At 45.2% G+C, this 11,982-nt stretch overlaps 1 protein-coding gene across 1 annotated transcript in view; it reads left to right on the top strand.

Moving 5' to 3' along the window:
- Nucleotides 1–216: 216 nt before the first annotated feature.
- fut8b (fucosyltransferase 8b (alpha (1,6) fucosyltransferase)) overlaps nt 217–11,982 on the top strand; it is a gene marked incomplete at both ends in the record, with an annotated part of 77,376 nt that continues 65,610 nt past the window's right edge. Inside the window, one exon of the mRNA XM_079830512.1 lies at nt 217–419. Coding sequence (XP_079686638.1) covers nt 217–419 — 203 coding nt within the window. The remainder of the gene's footprint in view (nt 420–11,982) is intronic.

Genomic DNA, 11,982 nt, shown 5'->3' with positions numbered 1-11,982 from the left:
AACACCACAAGCATCAACTAAAGGAACAGAATGGAGGATCTGCCTTCTTGACGAGTCGCGATGCATGAATATCCACGGTGTGTTGACGTACCTACGTAGACGCACCGGTTCTGCTTTTCACCTTCCACATTTGGACGCCTATTGCTTTTAACCTCTACTTTAATCGGCAGACCCGACATGCCCGTCTGTCATTTGTGACTGGAGTTTGGCGGCAGCATGCGTCCATGGACGGGCTCTTGGCGCTGGATAGCGCTGGTCCTGCTGGCATGGGGGACGTTGCTCTTTTATATCGGGGGTCATCTGGTGAGAGACAACGAACATGCGCCGCGCTCCAGCCGTGAGCTGGCCAAGATCCTCACCAAGTTGGAGAGACTGAAACAGCAAAATGAAGACCTGCGGCGCATGGCCCAGTCTCTACGGTAAACGCCTGCTGTGTTATTATAGCTCAGCTAAAAATGACTCTTTTTTTGTCAGTGTCAAAAAAAACAGCATATGGAATTGAAACAACATGAAGATGAGGAAAATAATGTTACGATTAGGAAATATTAGGAAGTATGAGTGTGTCAATATGACAGTAATATACAGCTATAATATAATACATTTTATGTGGTTAGTTAAAGCTGCACTATGTAACTTTTCCATCCGCTAGAGGACGCCTGTTCAAAACAAAGGTGTAGTTTGATGACGGCAAGTTTGAGCGCAGAATCTTGGGAATCTTCAGCTCACAGCCGGTGGGAAAGAATCGGGATAGGACTCGGGCTGAAATCATGTTGATGGATGTGATTATTAACGTTACTGTAGTCTGAAGCAGAGCAGGAGCGAGTGTTGTGGAGCTGAGGAACCGCTGGAGCGATTGTTACGCCGCATTCACAAGGGGCGTCGGCGTCAACGCTTCTCGTTTACTTTGAATGGGTGACGTCATGCGTTGACGAACTGAATTGTGGGTTCCGTTGCGTCGCTTCACTCGCGTTGTAAGCGGCAAAAGTTGACGATTTCTCAACTTTTCAAGCGCCATCGCAGGCGTCATCCAATCAGATCGCCTTATGCAAATGTCCTAGAGCAGACTAGCCAATAGCGTTCGTTTAAAACACTGGTGAATGAAGAGTGAAGAACAATCTAAAATGGAGGAAAAGCTAATAATCGCGGTGGGTAATCACCCGGTCCTTTACTACCAATCATTATTTACATACCGGGACACAAACTGGAGAGACCAGGCCTGGAAGAAGGTGGCAGAGACGGTTGGAGAATCTGGAATGTATCATGCTTGTATTCCGTTTATCATTGAATGACAGGCAGCATATCATATCATGTGTGGTTCAAATAGGCGCTATCCCCCAGCCAAATGAGGAATAAAATATTAAAGTGATCAGTTTTCATACACAAAATAGTCTCACAGACTAGCTGTCAAAAAAGGCGCTTTTTTGTGTTGTGTTGTGGTCCAAGCGGCAAGTAATGTGATTAGCTGTTGTCACTATGACGGTCGCGTCAGCACCAAGCTTCAGCCACGGCCTCCGTCAAGCGTTGACGCCGAAGCCCCGTGTGAATGCGGCGTCAATGAGATGAACGCAACACACGCCTCGCGAGCAGCGGGACTTTTATTATGCCACAGTCGCCGGCGCCACTTCCTCTCCTCCGTTCATGAGTGTGAGGTAACGCAGCTCTGATGATCATATTACACACATCTGAGTGTGTTGAAAATTGTGTTATGACGTTACGAAAACGGCTGGAAACCGGAAACCAGGGGGAACGCTGATATGATGTCATCGACAGGCGACGCCCTCACACGTCCCGGTTCCTTGGGTAAAATAGCAATTTTATCACGATTTACAAATAGTTGGAAACATTTGGGATATTGTAAGTACTCGACTGAACAAAATATATAACACTGGCCTAGTGGTTTTTGGATATTTTACTGAAAACATTTTACATAGTGCAGCTTTAACATTACTAGGCCTGTCGTGATTGGTCGATACAATCGACTGCATCGACGTTGTTAAGTAGTCGACGTCAATATTTTTAGTCGACTGACTGGGTAAGTTGGGTACGAGATGAAATTGTATTAGTACCGGTACTTTAAAGATGACAGCACTCTAATAAGAGCAGTATTTCTTAATTTACGTCGATGTGTGACAGCAGGAGTGAGGACGTGTGTGTGACAGCAGGAGTGAGGGAGTGAGGACGTGTGTGTGACAGCAGGAGTGAGGACGTGTGTGTGACAGCAGGAGTGAGGGAGTGAGGACGTGTGTGTGACAGCAGGAGTGAGGACGTGTGTGTGACAGCAGGAGTGAGGGAGTGAGGACGTGTGTGTGACAGCAGGAGTGAGGACGTGTGTGTGACAGCAGGAGTGAGGGAGTGAGGACGTGTGTGTGACAGCAGGAGTGAGGACGTGTGTGTGACAGCAGGAGTGAGGGAGTGAGGACGTGTGTGTGACAGCAGGAGTGAGGACGTGTGTGTGACAGCAGGAGTGAGGGAGTGAGGACGTGTGTGTGACAGCAGGAGTGAGGACGTGTGTGTGACAGCAGGAGTGAGGGAGTGAGGACGTGTGTGTGACAGCAGGAGTGAGGACGTGTGTGTGACAGCAGGAGAGAGGGAGTGAGGTCGTGTGTGTGACAGCAGGAGTGAGGACGTGTGTGTGACAGCAGGAGTGAGGACGTGTGCGTGACAGCAGGAGTGAGGGAGTGAGGACGTGTGTGTGACAGCAGGAGTGAGGGAGTGAGGACGTGTGTGTGACAGCAGGAGTGAGGGAGTGAGGACGTGTGTGTGACAGCAGGAGTGAGGGAGTGAGGATGTGTGTGTGACAGCAGGAGTGAGGACGTGTGTGTGACAGCAGGAGTGAGGGAGTGAGGACGTGTGTGTGACAGCAGGAGTGAGGACGTGTGTGTGACAGCAGGAGTGAGGGAGTGAGGACGTGTGTGTGACAGCAGGAGTGAGGACGTGTGTGTGACAGCAGGAGTGAGGGAGTGAGGACGTGTGTGTGACAGCAGGAGTGAGGGAGTGAGGACGTGTGTGTGACAGCAGGAGTGAGGGAGTGAGGATGTGTGTGACAGCAGGAGTGAGGGAGTGAGGACGTGTGTGTGACAGCAGGAGTGAGGACGTGTGTGTGACAGCAGGAGTGAGGACATGTGTGTGACAGCAGGAGTGAGGACGTGTGTGTGACAGCAGGAGTGAGGGAGTGAGGACGTGTGTGTGACAGCAGGAGTGAGGACGTGTGTGTGAGCTCTGCTTCTGCCGTTCACTAAACAATGGAAGCAGAACAGTCAAATATATACGCACAGCTCAGGAAAAAGAAAGCAACATTCGGGGACGTGCTCGAGCTGCCGAGCTCTGACCTGAAGCGCGCGGAGCCGCACACACACCTTTCACGCAGACAGATCGTGACTCCAGTTTCGTGGATTATTGGGTTTGAATGGTAAAAAATATGTAAAAAGGCACGTCCTGGCGAGTATTCTGGTAAACGCAGTCGGATATGTCTTTAGTGAACGTATACAGAGTTGAGTGAGAAATCGGGTGTTACAATGACTTTGGTCCGTGCAGCTCTTAAAGGGCCAGACCGCATATTCTGTGTGAAGCAGGGTGTGTGAAGTGAGTTTTTAGGGTTTTTTAACCCCAAAACAATGATAAAACAAGGAATAGTAAGTTCTGTCATATTATTCAATTACTTTTACAGTTTTTTGCCATGGTATGGATTCAGTATTGGTATCGAGGTATTTTAGTCTGGTATCGTATCGAAGTCATAGTTTTGGTATCGTGACAACACTATTCTATATAAAAAGTATTTGCTGATATCCCTTTTTCTTGTTATGTTGGTTTACAAATTTGTACATTTTTACATTTTTACTCTTTTAGTTTTACATTTTGTCAAGGGCTTGTTTACATTTATAAGTTTTTTTTTAGTACACTACTGAAGGCCAACGGTGCAAGTTAAATTAAATGTTTTTAAGTAAAATTTTCGACAATTATTGTGATAGATTAGTCGATAGTTTAATCGATTAATCGATAAAGTAGTCGATAGATTAATTTATATGAAAATAGTCGTTAGTGGCAGCCCTAAACGTTAGGTATTCAGTTAAGCAGACACAGCAGTTACAACTTGTTCTCATGTGATTACAATATGTGACCCTGAAGCACAAAACCAGTCATAAGTCTCACGGGTATATTTGTGGCAATAGCTAACAATACTTTGTATGGGTCAAAATGATCGATTTTTCTTTCATGCCAAAAATCATTAGGATATTAAAGGGTAACTTCAGTGATTTAGCATTAAGCTTTGTATCAGTAGAAAACTGTTAGTATTCAAATTATCGTACTTTCCCCCCTCATGTCCCCCTGAGGCGAGAGAATTATGTATTTTATGTCATCGGAGGCTTTTTTGGCCAGAGGCTAGAGACTACAGCCAGTAGTAGAGTTAGTTCCGCATGTTTTCAACCCGTCCATAGGGGAGGGATTTCACTCACAGAATGTAAAATGAGCACGGCTGCTTGGGCATTGATAACGGAGCGGTGCGGAGCAAAGTGAGTGTTTCAACTTTTTTAATGAATTCCTATGAAAGTTTAGCTTCCATAGGCATGATCTGATAATGCGCCAGACTGGACTTGCGCTATAAATGAATGCTGCGCTTACCTCAGCTCTGCTCAGCTCTTCTCGTGATGAATGAAATCTGACTCCTGCTGCGTTTGTCCTGTGACTTTCGTTCGGCTCACTCACACTTTATTGAACAGACACGTTCAGTTTTTAATTGTAGTGTCTGTTCTCTAACTGAACTAAATGATTTTATTACTATGAATATCAAAATGACTTTGGGGGCGGTGTAGGGAGTGACCTCGTAGGGAAGAGAAGCAAGTGCATTCTGGGAGTTGTTGTCTTTCATCCACATGAGACAAAAATACATTTTCTGACTTTTCTCAGTCTAGAAGGCACCAAATTCAAAAATAATTTCTCATTTCTACTACATAAATGACCCAGTTTAAATGCACATTCATCTTCCCAATGCTGAAGTAACCTTTAAGTAAAGATCATGTTCTATGAAGATGTTTTGAAAATGTCCTACCGTAAATATAGAAAACTATTATTCTTAGTAGTAATATGCGTTGCTAAGGACTTCATTTGGACAACTTTAAAGGCAATTTTCTCAATATTTAGATTTTTTTCTAAATCTCAATATTTAGATTTTTCTGGTGGAATGACCTGCCTATCTCAATTCGTGCGGCCGAGTCTGTAGCCATTTTCAAAAAACGTCTAAAGACACATCTTTTCCAGCAACACCTGACCGATCGAGAATAGCACTTATCATTCTATTCATTGTCTGTCTGTCTAATTTATTTTAAAAAAATAAATAAATAAATAAATAAAAAACTTCTGTGCTAGACTAACTGAGACTTGTTACAGCACTTACATATTGCTGATATTGTTGCCCTTCGACTGCTCTAGCTGCTTCTATTGCCCCCATTTGTAAGTCGCTTTGGATAAAAGCGTCTGCTAAATGACTAAATGTAAATGTAAATGTAAATGTTTTTGCACCCTCAGATTCCAGTTTTTCAAATAGTATCTCGGTCAAATATTGTCCTATCCTAACAAACCATACACACATGGAAAGCTTATCTACTCCGCTTTCAGTTGATGTATAAATCCCAATGTCAAAAATTTGACCCTTATGACTGGTTTTGTGGTCCAGGGTCACATACCAGCAGTGTTGGGGGTAACACATTAAAAGTCACTTGAGTTACATAATCAGATAACTTTTTCAAGTAACTAGTAAAGTAACGCATTACTTTTCAAATTTACAACAAAATATCTGAGTTACTTTTTCAAAAAAGTAACTCAAGTTACTTTTTCACATTTATTTGACTGACAGCTCTCCTGAGAAAAATCGAGAGTAAGCGCAGAGGCGTTGTGTGTAAACATGGTGGTTATTGTAGTTCTAGACTAAATGTGAGCATTTATTAATCTCACTTGAACAATAAAGATTCAGTACTCCTCAAAATGAATAACATCAGTCAAATGCAAAATCAGAGAACCATGCAAACCTCCAATAATGAAATGTTAAATAAAACAAATATTTGTATGCATTTAATCTACCTTTATTGACCAATGTCTTTTAAGTTAAACCATGAGCAAAAATGACTAGATTCTTTGTTTTTATTGGTAACTTTTTTTTATCCTGCGTCCTATTCTTCCATTATCCAGAATGGCCCTCTACTGTTCGAGGCTTATTATTTCAATTTTGGTATGAAGTGGTCTTTACATTTGCACAAAAATATAACTTTTTTTGTTATAAAAAACAAAACAAGCCCAGCCCAGGTGAGAACAAGTAACGCAAAAGTAATGTAACGCATTACTTTTCTTAAAAAGTAACTAAGTAACTCAATTAGTTACTTTTTAAGGAAGTAACGCAATATTGTGATGCATTACTTTTCAAAGTAACTTTCCCCAACACTGGATACAAGTATAATATTTGACAGTGTTGTACTATATGTATACTATATTTTTAATATTTGACAGTGTATGTTGATCAGGTTATTCAGTGCTTTTGTCTGCCGTAGTAACCATGCAATGTAGTTGCATAGTGCTTTAATTTTGACGCTTTTCTCAATAACAATTGACATATGCAAGTATGCAAACTTTGAATCGATTTACAGTCTTTGCATAAACGTTTATCATTGTGCATCTATAGTTTAAATCGATTGTTATATCAATGGTTTGAGATGTCAAGGCTGTGTGCTCTGCCACTAAAGACCCTTTCTAACATGAGCAGTGTTTGACCTGATTCTGTCTGATGTGAGTTTAGTACCCTGGATACAACTGTGCTCTTAACAGAACAAGAGAAATGGAAACGTATGAGCTTCTAAGAAACAAAGTCCCATGTTCTTCTGTGCAAAACTGAGCCAAACCGCCTAAGACCTGAGGATCTCACCCAGGCTGAAGAATGACTTAAAAATTATATATATTATTATTTATATAAAAATTTAATATTTAATGTAATAAATATAATGTAATTAATATTTGAATAACCAATTATTAATATAGTTAATTATATTATATATTTAATATTGTACTATTAAATACTAATATTTTGTAAGTTGCTTTGGATAAAAGCATCTGCTAAATGCATAAATGTAATATTAATATTAAAATCATTGATTATTAATTTTAATTACCTAACTTTCAAGATGTATACTGAAATCATATGTATTTTTTTAATACTGGGCAATCGATTAATCAAGATTTAATCTCATCCAAAATAAAAGTTTGTGTTTACATAATATATGTGTGTGTACTGTGTATAATTATTATGTATATATAAATATGCACACATGCATGTATATATATTTAAGTTTTTTTTATATTGATATATAAAATATTTATATTTATATACAAGATATTTTATATAAATATATGCAGTATATAAATATAATTTCAAATAAAATTAAAAATTAATAATTATATTTAAATACAAATATTTCTTAAATATATACATGGAGTGTGTTTGTATATATACATAATAAATATACACAGTACACACACATGTATTATGTAAACACAAACTTTTATGAATGTGATTAATCGATTGCCCAGCACTTGTCTTTTTCCCTCAATAACTATTGTTTCTGTTGAAGCAGACGGGGAACAGATTTGTGACTCAGAGCTCGACTGCAGCATGAGGAGTTTTGCAGGATGTTCGGGAGAGACATGAGGGAGGTGTTCTGAAGTTCTGATGGAGAAAGTCAAGATTTATAAAGAGCTTATACTGAGGAGAGAAGACAAATTTGGTACTCTCAGGGGATGTTGAAGGAAAAGTGATGTGTAGGGATTTGCAGTGGATCTGGCTGGCCTGGAGAAAGTGCTGTCCTTAAAGAGGACCTACTGTGCTTTTTTCCATGTTCATCTTTCTGTAGTGTGTAATGTTTCTGTTTGAGCATGAAAAAGCTCTGCAAAGTCCCTCCAGCGGGAGTTCTTCTCTATATCAGTGTCAGTGTTTCTGAACTCCCCGAAACGCCTCCATTGTAGTCTTGAGTTTTCTTCCAGGAACGAACGCGTCAAAATATTTCTCATTTAAATAATTCATACGCAGAATAAAGGGGCGGGCCCTTAGTAGTGTGTTGAATCTGGCGATTATGGTAAGGGGTGGGACATTTCCTAAACACGCTTGAGCACTTGACCAATCACAACACACTGCTCCAGCTGACCAATCAGAGCACATTGTGCTTTTCAGAAGGAGGGGCTTCATAGAGACAGGAACTAAACAGAGCGTTACTGACAGACTGGGAAGAGAGGAGCCGCAACAATGGAGAATATGAGGGAAATAATCAACATTCAAGCAGGAAAAGTAGATCCTAAAAGTAGATTCTAGCAAACCCCAAAAACAAAATCACAATACGGCCTCTTTAAAAAGATCATCAGTGAAGTAGGGCTGCACAAATTGATGCAAGAAATAATTACAGATCACAGCTGCCACAAGTAGTTAATTGGAAAAAGTGTTGGTTACAGCATTAGTAGTCCCACCATAGTGCTGTTTTGTAAGGGAAGTGAGCTTGAAACTGAACCTGTGTTTGATTGTCCGTAACACAGAGAACCGAGCTTTGGTCATTTGTCTTTGTCAGGCTGAAGGAGCAGCATCTATTTCAGATATAAATCTTGATCTGATCAATGTCTTCTGTGCTTTAATTCCAAACAGATCGTCCAATGTGGCTCTTAAGTGTCTTTCGGCCTCATTCGGGGTCCCAGTCTCCCATTGATCCGCTCTAAACCTGGAGGTCCACAATATCAATCCCAAGATCTCTGATAGATCCAGCCAGTGTCCTTGGACTGTGGAACTGGAGGAGTATTGATTATAAAACAGCTGTATTTCGTGTGGTTTGCTCAGGCCTGATTCACTAGGACTAGTGCTTATACAGTCCTGCAGCATTTGTGTGTGTGTGTGTGTGAGAGTGAGTGAGTGAGCGAGCGAGTGGGTGTTTGTGAGTGAGCATGCGAGTGGGCGAGCAAGCGTGTGTGTGTGAGTGAGTGAGTGAGCAAGTGAGCGTGTGTGTGTGTGTGTGGGGGGGGGGCATGTGTGTGTGTGTGTGTGTGTGTGTGTGTGTGTGTGTGTGTGAGTGAGTGAGTGAGTGAGTGAGTGGGTGAGGGGGTGAGTGAGTGAGGGAGTGAGTGAGTGGGTGAGTGAGTGAGTGGGGGGGTGAGTGAGTGAGTGAGTGAGTGGGGGGGTGAGTGAGTGAGTGAGTGAGTGAGTGGGGGGGTGAGGGGGTGAGTGAGTGAGTGGGTGAGTGAGTGGGTGAGTGAGTGAGTGAGTGAGTGAGTGAGTGAGTGGGGGGGTGAGTGAGTGAGTGAGTGAGTGGGGGGGTGAGGGGGTGAGTGAGTGGGTGAGTGAGTGGGTGAGTGAGTGGGTGAGTGAGTGGGTGAGTGAGGGGGTGAGTGAGGGGGTGAGTGAGTGAGTGAGGGGGTGAGTGAGGGGGTGAGTGAGTGAGTGAGGGGGTGAGTGAGTGGGTGAGTGAGTGAGTGAGTGAGTGAGTGAGGGGGTGGTGAGTGAGTGAGTGAGTGAGTGAGTGGGGGGGTGGGTGAGTGAGTGAGTGAGTGAGTGAGTGAGTGAGTGGGGGGGTGAGTGAGTGAGTGAGTGAGTGAGTGAGTGAGTGGGGGGGTGAGGGGGTGAGTGAGTGGGTGAGTGAGTGGGTGAGTGGGTGAGTGAGGGGGTGAGTGAGGGGGTGAGTGAGTGAGTGAGGGAGTGAGTGAGGGGGTGAGTGAGTGGGAGGGTGAGGGGGTGAGTGAGTGAGTGAGTGAGTGAGTGAGTGAGTGAGTGGGAGGGTGAGGGGGTGAGTGAGTGAGTGAGTGAGTGAGTGAGTGAGTGAGTGAGTGAGTGAGTGAGTGAGTGACTGAGTGAGTGAGTGAGTGACTGAGTGAGTCAGTGAGTGAGTGAGGGGGTGAGTGAGTGAGTGGGTGTTTGTGAGTGAGCATGCGAGTGGGTGAGTGAGTGACTGAGTGACTGAGTGAGTGAGTGAGTGAGTGACTGAGTGAGTGAGCGAGCGAGCGAGTGAGTGAGTGAGCGAGTGAGTGAGTGAGTGAGTGAGTGAGTGAGCGAGTGAGGGGGTGAGTGAGTGAGTGAGGGGGCGAGTGAGCGAGTGGGCGAGTGAGCAAGTGAGCGAGTGAGTGAGTGAGTGAGCGAGTGAGCGAGTGGGCGAGTGAGCAAGAGTGAGCGAGTGAGTGAGGGAGTGGGTGTTTGTGAGTGAGCATGCGAGTGGGCGAGCGAGCGTGTGTGTGTGAGTGAGTGAGTGAGTGAGTGAGTGAGTGAGTGAGTGAGTGAGCGAGTGAGTGAGGGGGTGAGCGAGTGAGTGAGGGGGCGAGTGAGTGAGTGAGCGAGCGAGTGAGCGAGTGGGCGAGTGAGCAAGTGAGTGAGAGTGAGTGAGTGAGTGAGTGAGTGAGTGAGTGAGTGAGTGAGTGAGTGAGGGAGTGGGTGTTTGTGAGTGAGCATGCGAGTGGGCGAGCGAGCGTGTGTGTGAGTGAGTGAGTGAGTGAGTGAGTGAGCGAGTGGGTGTTTGTGAGTGTGTGGGCATGTGTGTGTGTGTGTGTGTGTGTGAGTGAGTGAGTGAGTGAGTGAGTGAGTGAGTGAGTGAGCAAGTGAGCGAGCGAGCGTGTGTGTGTGGGCATGTGAGTGAGTGAGTGAGTGAGTGAGTGAGTGAGTGAGTGAGTGAGTGAGTGAGTGAGCGAGTGAGTGAGGGGGTGAGCGAGTGAGTGAGGGGGCGAGTGAGCGAGTGGGCGAGTGAGCAAGTGAGTGAGAGTGAGTGAGGGGGCGAGTGAGTGAGCGAGTGAGCGAGTGAGCGAGTGGGTGAGTGGGTGAGGGGGGGAGCGAGTGGGCGAGTGAGTGAGTGTGAGTGAGTGAGTGAGCGGGTGAGTGAGTGAGGGGGCGAGTGAGTGAGTTAGTGAGTGTGAGTGTGAGTGTGAGTGTGAGTGTGAGTGTGAGTGAGTGAGTGAGTGAGTGAGTGAGTGAGTGAGTGAGTGAGTGAGTGAGTGAGTGAGTGAGTGAGTGAGTGAGTGAGCGAGCGAGCGTGAGTGTGAGAGTGTGAGAGTGAGTGAGTGAGTGAGTGAGTGAGTGAGAGTGAGTGGGCGGGAGAGCGAGCGAGCGAGTGAGCGAGTGTGAGTGTGAGTGAGTGGGCGGGAGAGCGAGCGAGCGAGTGAGTGTGTGAGTGAGTGTGAGTGAGTGGGCGGGAGAGCGAGCGAGCGAGCGAGTGAGCGAGTGAGCGAGTGAGCGAGTGAGTTAGTGAGTGTGAGTGTGAGTGTGAGTGTGAGTGTGAGTGTGAGTGTGAGTGTGAGTGTGAGAGAGTGAGTGAGTGAGTGAGTGAGTGAGTGAGTGAGTGAGTGAGTGAGTGAGTGAGGGAGTGGGTGTTTGTGAGTGAGCATGCGAGTGGGCGAGCGAGCGTGTGTGTGAGTGAGTGAGTGAGTGAGTGAGTGAGTGAGTGAGTGAGCGAGTGGGTGTTTGTGAGTGTGTGGGCATGTGTGTGTGTGTGTGTGTGTGTGTGAGTGAGTGAGTGAGTGAGTGAGTGAGTGAGTGAGCAAGTGAGCGAGCGAGCGTGTGTGTGTGGGCATGTGAGTGAGTGAGTGAGTGAGTGAGTGAGTGAGTGAGTGAGTGAGTGAGTGAGTGAGTGAGTGAGTGAGTGAGCGAGTGAGTGAGGGGGTGAGCGAGTGAGTGAGGGGGCGAGTGAGCGAGTGGGCGAGTGAGCAAGTGAGTGAGAGTGAGTGAGGGGGCGAGTGAGTGAGCGAGTGAGCGAGTGAGCGAGTGGGTGAGTGGGTGAGGGGGGGAGCGAGTGGGCGAGTGAGTGAGTGTGAGTGAGTGAGTGAGCGGGTGAGTGAGTGAGGGGGCGAGTGAGTGAGTTAGTGAGTGTGAGTGTGAGTGTGAGTGTGAGTGTGAGTGTGAGTGTGAGTGTGAGTGAGTGAGTGAGTGAGTGAGTGAGTGAGTGAGTGAGTGAGTGAGTGAGTGAGTGAGTGAGCGAGCGAGCGTGA

This window comes from Gobio gobio (genome assembly GCF_949357685.1).
Source record: "Gobio gobio genome assembly, chromosome: 12".
Taxonomy (NCBI): Eukaryota; Metazoa; Chordata; class Actinopteri; order Cypriniformes; family Gobionidae; genus Gobio; species Gobio gobio.
Note: the sequence above shows the minus strand (reverse complement) of the source record. Positions and strands in the feature narration are given on the sequence as shown.